We start from the raw sequence: 14,515 nt of genomic DNA on the forward strand, positions 1-14,515 counted from the left end.
ATTTTCACCTGCTCCTATCTTCACTGTGTTGTCACTGTCTCTGCAGGATGCCTAAAGTAAGTGTGTTTGCAATGCTGGTGAGGTTAAAGTCCCTATCCAAGCTAGCTCCTGCTTAAGCTCTGTCTGTCCGTGAGACTCATACTATTAGTTTTTTGATATATTGTATGTTCTTACAGACATTTAGATAAATAACTGTGTATAACTTCAATGGATTTTATTTTTTTCTATTGGACAGGGGTGATGTTTTGATAAAAAACATTCAGAGAAAAATTCTTATTATTGTGGATTTTGATATTAGATTTCTTACCCATCAGTACTGGATTCAAAGTAATAATTTACTTATGTCATTATTATATATTAATTATGTGTTTTGAAAAAGTTGAGTAGAATATAAAACATGAGAGGATTGTATGAGAATTCTTTTGTTAATGGCAGAATTTACTATTGAACTGAACAAACATAAGTCGTTCCCAAACATAAATGTTTGTCTGGATGAATTTCATTTGTACATGGATACTTTAAGAGAAAAATGTAAGTACAAGTTGATGTATTATGAAGAATTATTTTCTGTGTACCTTGATTAACTTTATGTTGTCCTTCACTTATAACTGTTTACTTATTGTTTTTGGATATTATTTGATTATGTTGTAAGGATTTTATAAGTAAATATTTTTTTATTGTTTTTATTAATTTTATATATTTCTTATATTTTATTTATTTGACATAGGCCTATAATTATGTTTTGCATAACAGTATTTTGAATTGCACAAGAATGCACATTTCTATTTAAATGCTGAATATCAGTCAATTTTTTTTAAAAAATGCTCCAAATGGAACATTTCTAAACTGAGACATGGAAACACACGCCGGTACAGCAGGTGGCAGTATGCACCTGTAACGGCAGTTAATAAACAGGAAGAAGAAGACACACAGGACACCGGTGTGTGTCACAAACTGAAACAGTGTGTCTGTTGAACACGAAGATGCTCTTCTTTAGCAAAACACCGTGTATTTATTCTCACATATGTCTCCTGGCGCACACACAGCTCAACATGGTGACTGCGCAGAGACTCGGGAAGCTCTCTAACCAGGTAGCTGATGGCACACTCGTAATGTAGCTAACGTTAGCTAATAGTTTCAGTTAGTACGCTGGTTGTTACATCAGATAGCTCCGATAACACTTGTATAATAACGGAATTTAATGTTTCAGCTCCGGGGCTTGTCTCATCTGACGGGGCTTCGTCCGGTAACTAAACATACCTGCCAGGTTCCACATAACGTAAGTTCTGCCTCCTGAAGCATTCACAAGGACTTTTATGGGCTTTTACAGTTTGTTTGGGCAACATTCAAATAACAGAAAATCCATGAACACTTGACACAGTATCAGCACATAACATGGCAGAAAAAGGCAAAAAGTAGAGAAACTCTGCATACAAGCTTCAGTTTGGCGGTAGGTGGTTTTGTCATAAGTTATAGGTCAGGTAGGCAATTACCTGGGGCCTCGTCCACCAAAGGGTTTCATGAATTTGTGTTTTCTTTTTTGTTGTAATATATAAATCATGTTCCTTTCTTGTCAATCCAAACGAATAATAATCTGTCTAAAGTAATCAAGCGTTTTTAAATTGCGTTTGAGAAGAGAAAGAGGAAGAAGGAAGATGTCCAGTTTAAGGAAAGTTTGCCCAAACTAATGAAATTCTCTAATAAAACAGCCAGAGAGTCCAGTTAGTTGAAGAGGTTGAGCTAGCTGATGTTAGCAGCCTGCTGTGCATCCACCGCATCCACAATTTCTAGGTAGATTATAAGATATCTCTCTAAAGCATGGGATGGGAGGAGCAAAGTAACATCTGACAGATAAATTCAGCAGACTTTTCTCTATATAGATTGCAGTCTAAGTTATGAGTTTATGAACTGGATCAAATGTTCAGTGTTTGGCACTAATGGATGTAACGTTAGATGTAGATTTGTGTCTTGTGCGTAGGGGGCTGCGTTTGTGTGTTTGTATGTTTGGTGTTTTTCTATTGTGGGATATCTCATGGAGCGTTGTTTATGTTTATGTTTGGACTGTAGCAAACAGCACTGTGGCCTGTCTGTATTGTCGTTGATTCCACCCCCTCAGTACCCCCTTAGTACCCCCTTCATAGGTCCCCTGTCACTCTATTGGCTGCTGGGAGTTGAGTGAAATGTAACTTACGGTAATTAACGTTATATTATGAACTGGATCTTGTACTGGGACTGACAAGCCAGCTGAGGCTTTGAATAAGGTGGAACCTCGACAGAGGTGATACCAAAAAAGTAGGTACCAGATACCAGGTACTAGCTACTACTTACAAATTTTGCCTAATGAAAAACCAAATAAGGTGAATTGGTACCCTGTAGTAGATAAGGGGCTTAAAAATCCAAAAGCATTTCACTTCCTTTACTCAGGGTGGACTCTCTTAAAGCCCCCCTCCACTCAAAAATGCATCTCACTTCTTGTTCCTACAGTTGAATGTTTGAGCTTCACTGTGCAGAATGATGTATGTGCAGAGTTTGTTTTCACATTCATCTGCTGATAGTGGAAAGTTTCTCTAAGTGAAAGGGGCGGGTCTATGAGCATGATTTGTGACATCACAACTATTTTGGAAGCTGGTCTTGGTCCAGTATGCAACTCTCACAAGTGTGATGTGGAAATTTGAAGCTACTGGAGATGTACATTGCAAAAAAAAGTTCACTATATGCACATCTTAGAACTGAACCGATATTTATCTGTAATTTCTGTAAACTTTACGAGGATTTTAACATGGGGGTCTATTTCGAGTCAGCCTCAAGTGGTCATTGGAGGAACTGCAGTTGGCTTCATATTTCAGCCCCGGAGGATGCTGCTTGGGTGGAAGCTGTGGATGTGGGAGACAGCAGGGTGGAATTGAGGGAGGATGTGTTGGAGTTGTTATCCAAAGTGTTTAAGTTTAAGTGCCTAAAATGTGGGTAGTAAAGTTGCGTACCCTATGAGTCCAACTTAAATAAAAAGTGTTCACAAAGGTGAATGAATTCATTGGTAAACTTCTATTGGTCAGTACATGGCAGGTCAGCTGAGTTATCTTTTAGTGAAGGTGTAATTTACGGGCTAACATACGTTTCAACAAATAAGGATGGAATAAAGTTTCCAATAATGAATTAGTATTTACTTTAAATAGATCTGTCAGTTTGTCCAATAGTTAAGATGTTAGCTGGTTTTGAAATCTGCTGATGAACTCAACACAACAATGCAGCTTCTTTCATTGTAGAAACTCATGTAAACGAGTGGGTACCTACAATATGATTGGCATGGAATCACACATTTCTCTCCAGGATTAATCCTAGGAAGTGATTAAGAAATGATGAATAATATAATAATGAGTCCCTGGTGTATTGTGCGTGGTATCTGACCTCAGTGTTTGTGTCTCAGTGGGTAGAGAGCAGAGGTGATGGTGACAGGTGGAGGAGAAACATCTATCTGACATCACCAAGACTGGAAGAACCCACCCCTGTGCAGATCAGGTAACCCCCAATTATCTCTCTCTCTCTCTAAGAAAAAGCATCAATAGCTGGTGTTGAAGGGTTAAATGAATCTGTAACTTTGTGTCAATGTGTAAAAGTGAGCTGTCAGAGGCGGCCTACGAGAAGCTGGCTGATGAGACGCTGGAAGCTCTGGCTGATTACTTTGAAGACCTGATGGAGGAACCATTCACTGGAGCAGACTATGACGTTGTCTTCTCTGTAAGTCAATCAGTCTTCCTGTTCCCTGTTAAGCTGGAGCATCTCTGATCTCAGAATGTAGTTTGTTTGTATCGACTAATGATTTCTTTGATCACCCGAAACAAGGTAACAGGCTCATTGTCACATCTGTACAGCTACGTAAACGGATTCATCGCCAAATTGTGTCTGTGGGTTTTACACTGGGTAGTTTCACAAACTTTCATCAGAGACAACTGGGATTCACTTTGGATAATCCACTGTTGAGTGTAGTGAACGGGGAACATTTTCAGACAACGTTAGTGCTGAAGGAATTATTTTAAACCCAGCTGAAGCGTCTGTTGACGGATGGAGCCGCCAGCAACTTTGTCTTCAGCAGCAGCTGTGCGGCTGGGAGGACGGGTTAGAGGGAGAGTGTTTGATGAGCAGCACTTCACCAAAAAGCACAGCTTGAGTAGGGGTGTCACCATTCAGTTTGACTTTCAATTTTAAGGTCACAATTTGATTTTCGATGTAAACATTTTTCTTTCTGGCACTGACAGCTCTGCCATCGTTAGACTATTGTTGATTGTTGCTTTTATTCCCTGACAACTGTCATTTACATTTTCAAATTCTTCTTTAAAATGATACATGATACACAGATACATGGTATCAAGTGTGATATAACCGCCACACTAAGGCTATATGGTCAAATTTCAATTCATTATTTAAAATGTAATAACAATAACTCATTTCACCAGTCAATTGGGAGCAAACTGTTAAACAAAAACAAAAAGAAGAGCCACTAGATGGCACAAGGCCACTTTAGAACAACAGCTTGAGTTTCTGAAACTAAATTGAAGTTGAACTCGTATTGCACTTTGTAGACGGTCCCTGCACACTCGTCTCACAGCCGCCTGTACATGGAGACGCCCAGAGGACGGCTCATTGTGATGAAAATGAGGTTGTAGCTCGTTGTCTACCTTCATTTCATTTATGAGTTATTGATCCACAAAGTTCTGTCAGTATAATTCCAACTTTACTGAAGTGTGCAGCGTAGCCTAAAAAAGTGTAACACAACTCACAGGAAAGGCAAAATGTTGCCACGTCAGTGACTTCAAGGAAGCAGGAGGATTTTCCACTTGCATTGTTTCTCCATCATGGCTGACTCCGGCAGTGGCCATGGTGTCTCAAAATAATGCAGCTGCAGGCTATCAGTAAGATAGTTAGATTGTAATTCATCTTAGAGGGTCCTGACTGCATTTACCTGTACTGTAGTAAAAGATGGATGTCATGTCCATGTGTAATGATCTCTCCCGTCCTTCCAGCTGCTCTGCTGTCACAGAAACACTTTCCTTTTGTCTTGCACATGCTCACATGTAAAAAGCCCATTTAGAAAACAGGTTATGTGTCTACACGGCTGAGAAATCAGCATTCACCAGGAGAAATCTAGCTGTGAAACCAGGTTTCTCTAATCCTCTACTCTGATTACAGAAACCAGGTTCCTCGTTTATATGACATATAAGAAATCACTTTACTGGAGTGCGTCCCATAACCGTCATTTTAACAATATATGGCGAAGTACACTGCATCAGTGTTTTGTTATTTGCCGCTCTGCTAACTGTTGTTAGCTGGATTCACTGTGACACAAAGCCCCCTTTCACTTTTGGAATGTGGTCTGAGTAAAATCAAAACCAAAACCAAAACGTAGCCAGGTGACAGTGTAATGGAGTTTAGTGCAGGTCAAATGAATCCGTTGTAGAGAGTGTGATTGTCCACTAAGGGGAGCTGTTCACCAACATGTTGTCATTAACATCTTCCTGTCATAATAAGAAGTTAAAGCAGGAGTGTTGCACTCAGTGTGCTTGTTCACATTACTTGGCTGTATTGAAATGGTGAATACAGTTAATATAGCCTGAAAATCATGATTTCACATCATTTAGGAAGGTTTTATCTTTTAAATTGCTGTTGCAGGTTAGATTTTATTAACATGGTAACAAAAATGAACCTGCAGTGTTAGTAGTTTTAGTCTTTTGATAAGTAATAACAGATGATAAATAAATAAATGTCCTCAATACTTCATCATTGGGATTGCTACTTCTATAACTAAAGGGGTGCATGGCAAACTTCTTATCCAGAGCACTAAAAAAAAATTCTAATATACCAAACTCTAGGTTAAGGATTTTAAGATTTTTAGGGGAAACCTCAGTGTGCACAAACCAGTTTATCTTCACCCCAGCTGTTCTAGTCAAGGTGCTGCCCAGAGTTTACAGAAAAGACTCTTTGTCAGACATGATGCTGATGTGAAACATTTTTCACACATGTACAGAGTGAAGTGCACGTCTAAGGTCATTAGAAATGACCTAGTATTACCACCAGATATTGGTACTGTCTCATGGTAATAGTAGGTAGGTCGTAGTAGGTCCGAAGCTTTTATTGCACTTACAGTAACGTAACAAATGTAGTTTTCATCAACTGGCGTACTTCACCTGCTTCACCTGCACACACAGGAGGGCTCAGCTCCGTCCATGGTGAACCATAGAGAGCTGAGGAGAGTAGTGTGACCGTAAATGACAGCAAAAAGCAGCAGAGACAAACGCGCACACATTTAGTAAATAATATAAATAAAGACAGTCTCTACTGCGATTCGCTGTCATATATGGTCGCCATCTCGCTGCTTCTCTGCTCTTTCTCAGGGCAGCGGGGCTGAATCCTCCGTGTGTGTGCAGCGCAGCAGAGGAGAGACAGACGGCGGCGGAGAGTCGACGACAACTAAACTCATCACGTTACTGTAAGTGCAATAAAAGCTTAGCGAGTAAAAAGCCAAGAAGAGTCATTTATCAGTGTAATCCACACAAAAGATGGACAGACTCCAAAATATATTGCGGTAAAGAACGTGATTTGCATTACAACGATATAAACGATAGAGATATAGAGAACAATATACTTTTGGAGTAAGACAATAGTAACCAATCCACTCTAACTTATGCAATTATAAATGAGCTACTTCATACCTCCGTGCTGTCCATTATCTCATTCTCCTTTCAGTCTCTTAATAGATCCTCATCATCCTTTATAGGCGCTCCTTCTGTCACACAGACTTTTAGTGTAAGCTTCTTTGCTAAGCTTCTTGCACGGCCCATTACCTGTCTGTACTGCATGAAGCTGTTTGAGCCGCGGCCTGTTGTGTTGCTGCTGGGCTCTGGTGCCTTATTGATTTCTTGCCCACAAGAATTGACACTCTTCCAGTCTACTGCTCTTGTTGGCAGACAGCAGAGTTAATCAGGCAGGCGGCTTAGAAACTGTAAATTCTGTAGTTGAAACGGTGTGTGACCTACTCTGACCTATCAGAGAAGACAGAGGGACTGGAACTGAGGACCAGGAAACATTCTGACACAGTTGGAGCAGGTTTCAGTTTTCTTACTAGGATGGGGTTTATTTTAAATTCCTATCAATTATTACAACATGTTGGACTGGTGAGGGTAGCAGTGATGTCATATTTCCAGCTGCCAGTAAACAGTAATTATAACTGATAGGAATGATGGCCCAAACTATGAAAACAAGACTAAACTTCAACTTTGACATCCAAATAATTCATGGTTAATACATCATATTACTGAAAGTCCTTTGTGCGCTCCCAGATGATTGGCGCATTCCCAGCACCAGCTTCAGAACAGTGACAGACAGTTCAGATACACTCAGCAGGGACACTTAACCCCCTTTGTGATTTCTGCGTGTGAAGGAATCAGGTGAGAATTTGCTCATGTTTCTTCAACTGTAAGCAAGTGAGCAAGTTTATGTTGTGTTAACACGCATATAGGGGACAGATGGATAAACACTGGTCCCAGAAACTTGGTGTCCTCGCTGTACACAACCATGGCTAATTGTAAAATAGGCACATATCTACATTTGAGTGATATTTCCTTTGCACAGGCTGGAATCGAAGCGTGGAGGCTGTGGTTAAGATATATACCATACAGGTATGTATCTTAACCATTTGGCTACCAGAACTCCACTAGCTTCATGAAATTCTTACTGGAAATGAATCCTACATGCTGATGCTATATTGGAGTGTGTCATCTCCTGCTCACATTGACATATCACTAGCGGGTAACTGTGATGTGCTCTGTGTGTGTGTGTGTGTGTGTGTGTGTGTGTGTGTGTCAGTCTGCCTTTATTGATGCTCTGCACTGTCACACCCAGACTTGATAACAGCTGCTGTTGATGTGGCAGCTGTCTGGATGACTGGTTGCCTGATCTATCAGAGAAGGATGATGCTACACACACGAGCACATGTCGTCCACGCAGTAATTCAGACAGACTCGGACTGTGTACGTCTGTGTGCGCTTTCTTTTCTGTTTCGCACTTGTCTCATCACACTGTGCTGTCCTCCTGTCTGTCTGTCTGTTTGTCGATCTCCTCTGGGACATCCCCTCCACAAAGATCATCCCTCTCTCTACCTATTCTCTCTGTAACATCTTCTTCCACCCTGTCGGTGGTCCATGAGAGGGTGATAAATAAGCAGCCGTGTGTGTGTGTGTGTGTGTGTGTGTGTGTGTGTGTATTTTTCTTTAAATCGTTGGTTGGACAGCGGCTGTCTCTGCTGGCTCTGACTGATTGGCCAGTGTTCCAATCTTGGCAGCTGACCCCCTTTTTTCAACTGCCTGCAGTGACATATGGGGCCATAAACAACTCACACACACACACACACACACACACACACACACACACACACACACACGCACACACACACACTGCAGGATGAAGAGAGCTTTAACTCGGCTGGCTAGAGAGGAGCCAGGGACAGTACTGCACACTGCAGAGGGGCGCTGGAGTCGATCTTTAGGGAATGATCAAGAAGCAGCAGCCAACTCTTCACGTCCTTGTGCTTTTTGTTTTCAACTTAAATATCTATACTGCAATCTTTGACTGATTTACACGAGTGACTTCAGTGAACTAGATGTTTAAAAACCCCCATTCTCTCAATCAGCTTCTTACTTAGTTGCCAAAGTTAACATTTTTTGGTTATTCCTTCTAATAGATTTCTATATTTGTGTTCTCCGCTGTGCTCTTTTCACTAGTTTAAAGTGGGCAGGGCCTCGTTCTATAAAGGTGAACCGTACAGAAAGCAGAGTTAGGTTGTTGTTGGGTTGGGTAATTATCTTGCTAGAGAGATGCTACTGTCATTAGAGCTTAAACAATTAGACAATCAAGAGAAAATGAATCGCCAACTATTTTGACAGTTGTTTGTACAATAGTACAAGAAATCTGAAGATGACACCATGGACTCTGAGAACTCATGATGGGCATTTACAGACAAAACAATTAATTAAGAAAATAATCTGATAATAAAATGAATGGTTACTAATCTGATCAAAACATGCCACACCGTTCTGGGTGTTAACTGTCACTCACTAGGCTTTTCTGGAGCTTTCAACGCATTTGGTCCTTATTAGTTAATGGAGTTAAGTACGGGATCCTGGTCACATGATAACAGGTGTTTATGGCGGGAGATGATAACATCTGTCTCTATATAAAGATGGTCTCTGGTGTCAGATGTGAATGTTCTCCTTGATCTTTCTCCCGCTGTTCACTGACTCCTGGTCGATGACCTTTGACCCCATCGATCAGAATTAATTTCTGAGTGTTATCTTGTTTTGTCCGACCAACGGTTCAAAACCCAAAGATATTCCATGTACAATGACATAAATCCGAGAAAAACATCAAATCCTCACATTTAAAAAGTTTGAACCAGAGAATGTTTGAAATGTTTGCTTGATAACTACTCATCAAAATCACTGACAATGGACGAATGGTTTCAACACTAATCATAAACTAAGAGTGAATCAAGTATCCACTGCTTAAATAAGCACTGTTGGACAGCATGTCCACCATCATGACATTGTATGTCTTTCTTTACACATTCATCAGTCTTCAGATGGAACATGCAACAGCTTTTAACTTTAAAAAAAATACTTTTTTGTGACTGAAGTGGTTTATTGTGTTCCAGGTGTCACTGAAATGTGTCTTTGTTGGTCTTTGTTCAGAGCGGTGTGGTGACAGTGAAGGTGGGCGGAGACCATGGGACCTACGTCATCAACAAACAGACACCAAACAGACAGATCTGGCTGTCGTCTCCAACCAGGTGAGACCGGAGAGCCGTACCACACCCTCACACTGCTGAGTGAGGAAACATCACCTTTATTAGATAGACCTATGTATAGTATTATAAAATAAAATGCACCACACCTGCCCTCTTAGGACAAAGTGCCTCTACAACACTAACATCTTCTGTCCTCTACAGCTGCTCTGCTTTGCTTAAACACACAGAGCAGTGCAGGCTGTCACTTCTGCTCTGTGTCCACACAGATCCATGTGTTTGTACACAGCAGCTGTGGATTGTAGACAGGCTGAGACATTTTCCTCTTCTAATTGTTTCCCTGTCATTATTAGGCAAAGCAGGCCATGACTAAAACATACTTTCAAAGACTATGAATGAATACATACATGTTATATATTAGAATATACCATTTATGAATGAAACGCATTAATTATAGGCCTCACCCTAGCATATTGAACAATATGCTAATATAAGAATCTGGTTCAAAGTACTGTTACACTCTGTTGACTTTGTATCTCTTGTTTTTGCAGTGGACCGAAGCGCTACGACTGGACAGGCAAACACTGGGTATACAGTCATGATGGCATCAGCCTCCACCAGCTGCTATCTAAAGAGTTTTCTATCATCTTCAATACCAAGATGGACCTCTGTGACCTGCCCTTTTCCTGATACACCAGGCCTGCCAGTGACCCCTGCCTACTGCTGTGATTCATGGAAGCCACAGAGCACAGTGTTTATGTATAATTTATGAAGAGAGTACTTGCATATAATGACACAGATCTATATTAGTGAACTGTTTATTATCTATGTTATGAATTATGTATTAAAGATTTGTATTTCATGGTGATAACAACACATTCTCATTATATATTGGAAAACTTACATATACAGTTGTACAGTAGAATTCAGCCACTGGGCCTTCCTATATACTGTATCTCCTCATTGTCCTCAGTGTCCCACACTGTCCAATCAATGAACACATGATCCTGCTTCCACTGCAGTCAGCATTTTAACATGCTAGTGACACCCCTGTTTTCACAGGTAATTTGTTAGTCTGTCCCTCCCGCCGCAGGAAATAATGGATTAATCCTGGAAGGCTACTGATGTAGCACTTTTCTCCTTATGAAAGTAACACAGAGATTATTCGACCAATGAGAATTTAGTCGGACGAGAGCATATCGACCAACTATTCGACCAGGAGACTACTGCCCTACTTCACAGTGCTGGAGACCTTTAAGACATTAGTGAGCTTTGATCTCAGTGCAGTTCAATACAGAGATGCATGATGATCGGTATTCCAGCAACACCCATGAGAACTGTGGTTAGAGAAATGGATTTCAACGCTAATGTTAATGTAAATACTGAACTTAAATAGCTAGCAGCTATTTGCTGCAACAGTTTAGCTAATTTCAGAATGTACATGTTCTCTTTGAACTCATCCACTATCAGCCAAGTCTTTCAGTTAAGTTATATTTGAGTTATTTAGCACTGACAGAGCACTCTGTCACACTTTACTCACAGATGATACAAATGCTAATAGTAATAAGCACCTTGATTTTCAGGGAACTTGTTTCTTTCAGCAGAGCATGCAGCAGAAGTAGTCAGGAAACTATTTAACAAACTGGTCTTATGAGTGTGCAGAGTGGCAGAACATTGAAAAGCCAATTTTGACAGATGTGAACTTGCAAACTACAGCGGTGTTGTGTCACTGTAGTCTAAGCTCTATGATTGGCTCACCTAAACATAATTTCCTGTGGCGTCCGAAAGTCTGAAACCACTTTCCTATTCACTCATTGATCTCTACATGTATTCTACAGCCAGGCACTACCACCACTCCATACAACCAATGCCAATTCTGTGAATTCATCAATAAAACTATTGAAATGCTTTCCTGTAATGTCCTCTGACTGTGCTTCATCCAGGTAACTTTAGCAGCAGACAGGAGAAACTGAGGACTTTCACTCAGCCATACTCAGTCTACGTAATTAAATAATATATTGAATTGACCTAACCATATTTGTCCTAACATGACTGGCATAAAAAGCTATTAAGCCACATATACATACACAATATGACAGTCATGTTATATTTTGCATTTGTACATTTACATACATTACGTAACAAAACCTTTATATTCAGGCTTGGTCTCAGCATTCAGAATGAAAGCTACACTAATGAGGTAATGCATCATGTTAAGGTTATCAGAACATTGTGATGCTGTCAAACTAATTCTCAGTAAAGTTCATGACTTATATTCACATTATATGATTTGTAAATGATGCAGAGAATGATTCCTTATGATATTATATCCATTATTTATTGATCATACTGTATTATTGTAAATATATAGTACCAGCCAAACATTAGGACACACTTTCTACAAGTGAACGGGAATGTGTGTCCGAGCGTCAGACTGTCTTAGATCCTACATGTTGAACATATAAAATTATGATTGTGATTGTACTTCAATTGCACCCATTTAAATGTTCTGTCCTGCCTCTACAACAAAGTTTGTGTTTTTACACTGGACATAATTTTGCTCACTAATTAGTTAATCCAAAATACAATAAATATTTTAAGGCTAACATAAAATGCTGTAATTACATCATTAGCACAACACAGTACACTTGCTGTAGGAACCATTGATCTAAGGGAATTTGACTGTGAAGTCAGACAGTGGTTTATTTATCACGGCTGCAGACCTCTGTTAGACTGCTCAGTACATCCTGAGAAGAAGAACATGCAAGATGGAGGGAATGATGTGAAATATCACCATTATTGGATAAATATTTCAGCAGCTAAGTGAGCAGTTTCACAAACTCCTGCTGATTCTGACAGGAAATAGATTTATTGTGTAATTATTTGTTACTGTTTTCAAGGAAAGAACAAACTTTGGGACAGGAAAATAGTAGGTCCTGTAAAAGAAGACTAGCTCAAGTCGTATAAAGAAGTAGAAACTGATCGTAAAAGTCTGATCAAAGATTTTTCAGGTGTTTGCTCTCTTATTTGTAATTTTTCACCACTTCCAACTCAATCAGCTGACTGTGCGTATCCCTATCCACGTTAACCAATCTATCAGATCTTTATCTGTATCAGTTGTAGATCAAGCCATGCAATTTTTCTCTCCTGGAAAAAATGAACATTGACTCAGTCTTTTATAGAATGCAACTCAGTCTCTCTCAGTAGTAAGAAATGAATCCTGTCAATTCTGAGGAGGTGAAGTCATCTGTCTTTTGCCCTGGTTTACTTCTGCCTTTCACCACTGTCATCTTCACAAACGTAGCTGGGTTGAGTGAAAACAAGAAAAAGAGTCTGTAAGCAATCTGCATGCCCCCATTAGACACAAATCTGAATCTCTCTCCATCTGGTTGCTGAAGTTGTCAACCCTGCTATCAAGCCATATACAATTCTTGTGTGAGTGCACAGATAACCCTATTATGAATTGCTGATCTGAAGGTGTTAGCACAAAACTAAAATTCAGAGACTGCCGCAGCTAAAACCTGGATTTTAACAACTCTGCAACCTTGTAGGCCTTCAGGTGTTGCCAGTTGCCCTAACAAACACTTGCAGAGACAGAGCAGAAAGGTAAATCACATGGCCAAACAAAAGATGACACCAGGGGTCATCATTCCAAATATCTTTTTTTTTGTCATTAATAGCTTCAACCCTATTTGTCATTCCTCAAAATGAAATGTTTATAACCCTACAAACTTTTTGCATTAACAAATCTCAGTGTCAGAAACACTCCGTTTGCTGCTGAAACATCAGTGAAAAGTAAATTTTCCTTCATGAATGATTTAAAGGACCAGTGTTTAACATTTAGTGGCATCTAGTGGGGAGGTTGCAGATTGCAACCAAATGAATACCCCTCCCATCCCCCTCCACTTCCAAGTGTGTAGGAGAACCTGCAGCAACTGCGAAACTCTAGAAAAACACGAAAAGCCCTCTCTAGAGCCAGTATTTGGTTTTCCGTTCTGGGCTACTGTAGAAACATGGCGGTATAACATGGCGGTCCCTATGTAGATATAAAGGGATCATTCTAAGGTAACGAAAACACAACAATTCTTATTTTCATGGGATTATACACTAATAAAAAACATCTTATATATTATATTCTATTTCTGCCATCTTACACACTGTTCCTTTAATATTCCATACATTATCACCACCAATGGGACTGATGTGGAACAGTAGACCGTGATGAAACTGCCACTGTGAAGCAGTAGGAGGGTTTGTGTGTGACTTGGCCACATCTACATATTTAGCTGACAGTGCACATCTTTGCTCAAGGCCTCAAGTGCAGGTGTTTAGACAGACCCAATGTGGTGTTGGTCCTCAAAGCATCTTCAATCCATCTTCATAACGTCTGTTCTCTACTATCTCTGTCTAATAAAAAAGGAATAAAGTGTCCCAAATGTACTTGTTAATACACCAATAATTTAACACTCTCAGAGGGACAGTTCTATAGAAACTTTTCTAACCACTCTGGCAGTACAATCCATCCACTTCTCCTTTGTCCATTCTAGTCCATCAATTACTGCTTACTTACCATTAATAATTTAGTTAATTAAAAATATATATACTGACAATGCAGTCAGTATATATATACAATGAGGTGTTTTTTTTTTTTTTATTGAACATTTTGTACATTACAAATGGGTTGTACATGTATACAGCTTTCATATTCTTACATCGAGAGACAAT

The 14,515-nt window shown here is 39.8% G+C and overlaps 1 protein-coding gene across 1 annotated transcript; it reads left to right on the forward strand.

Annotated features, from left to right (window-relative positions):
• The first annotated feature begins 844 nt into the window (after positions 1-844).
• Positions 845-11,697, forward strand: fxn (frataxin). Its single transcript, XM_044363491.1, has 6 exons — positions 845-1,091; positions 1,211-1,279; positions 3,425-3,516; positions 3,615-3,735; positions 9,738-9,835; positions 10,342-11,697. The coding sequence occupies exons 1-6, from the start codon at positions 984-986 to the stop codon at positions 10,478-10,480; spliced, it is 627 nt and encodes a 208-aa protein (XP_044219426.1). The 5' UTR covers positions 845-983; the 3' UTR covers positions 10,481-11,697.
• Positions 11,698-14,515: the final 2,818 nt, after the last annotated feature.

The sequence above is a fragment of the Thunnus albacares genome, chromosome 2 (genome assembly GCF_914725855.1).
Source record: "Thunnus albacares chromosome 2, fThuAlb1.1, whole genome shotgun sequence".
In the NCBI taxonomy this organism is placed as follows: domain Eukaryota; kingdom Metazoa; phylum Chordata; class Actinopteri; order Scombriformes; family Scombridae; genus Thunnus; species Thunnus albacares.

Coding starts and splice junctions, on each gene's coding strand:
- fxn (XM_044363491.1), top strand. CDS start 984: ATGCTCTTCTTTAGCAAAACACCGTGTATTTATTCTCACATATGTCTC. Junction 1,280..3,424: donor CCTGCCAGGTTCCACATAAC/GTAAGTTCTGCC, acceptor TTTGTGTCTCAG/TGGGTAGAGAGCAGAGGTGA. Junction 9,836..10,341: donor TGGCTGTCGTCTCCAACCAG/GTGAGACCGGAG, acceptor TTGTTTTTGCAG/TGGACCGAAGCGCTACGACT.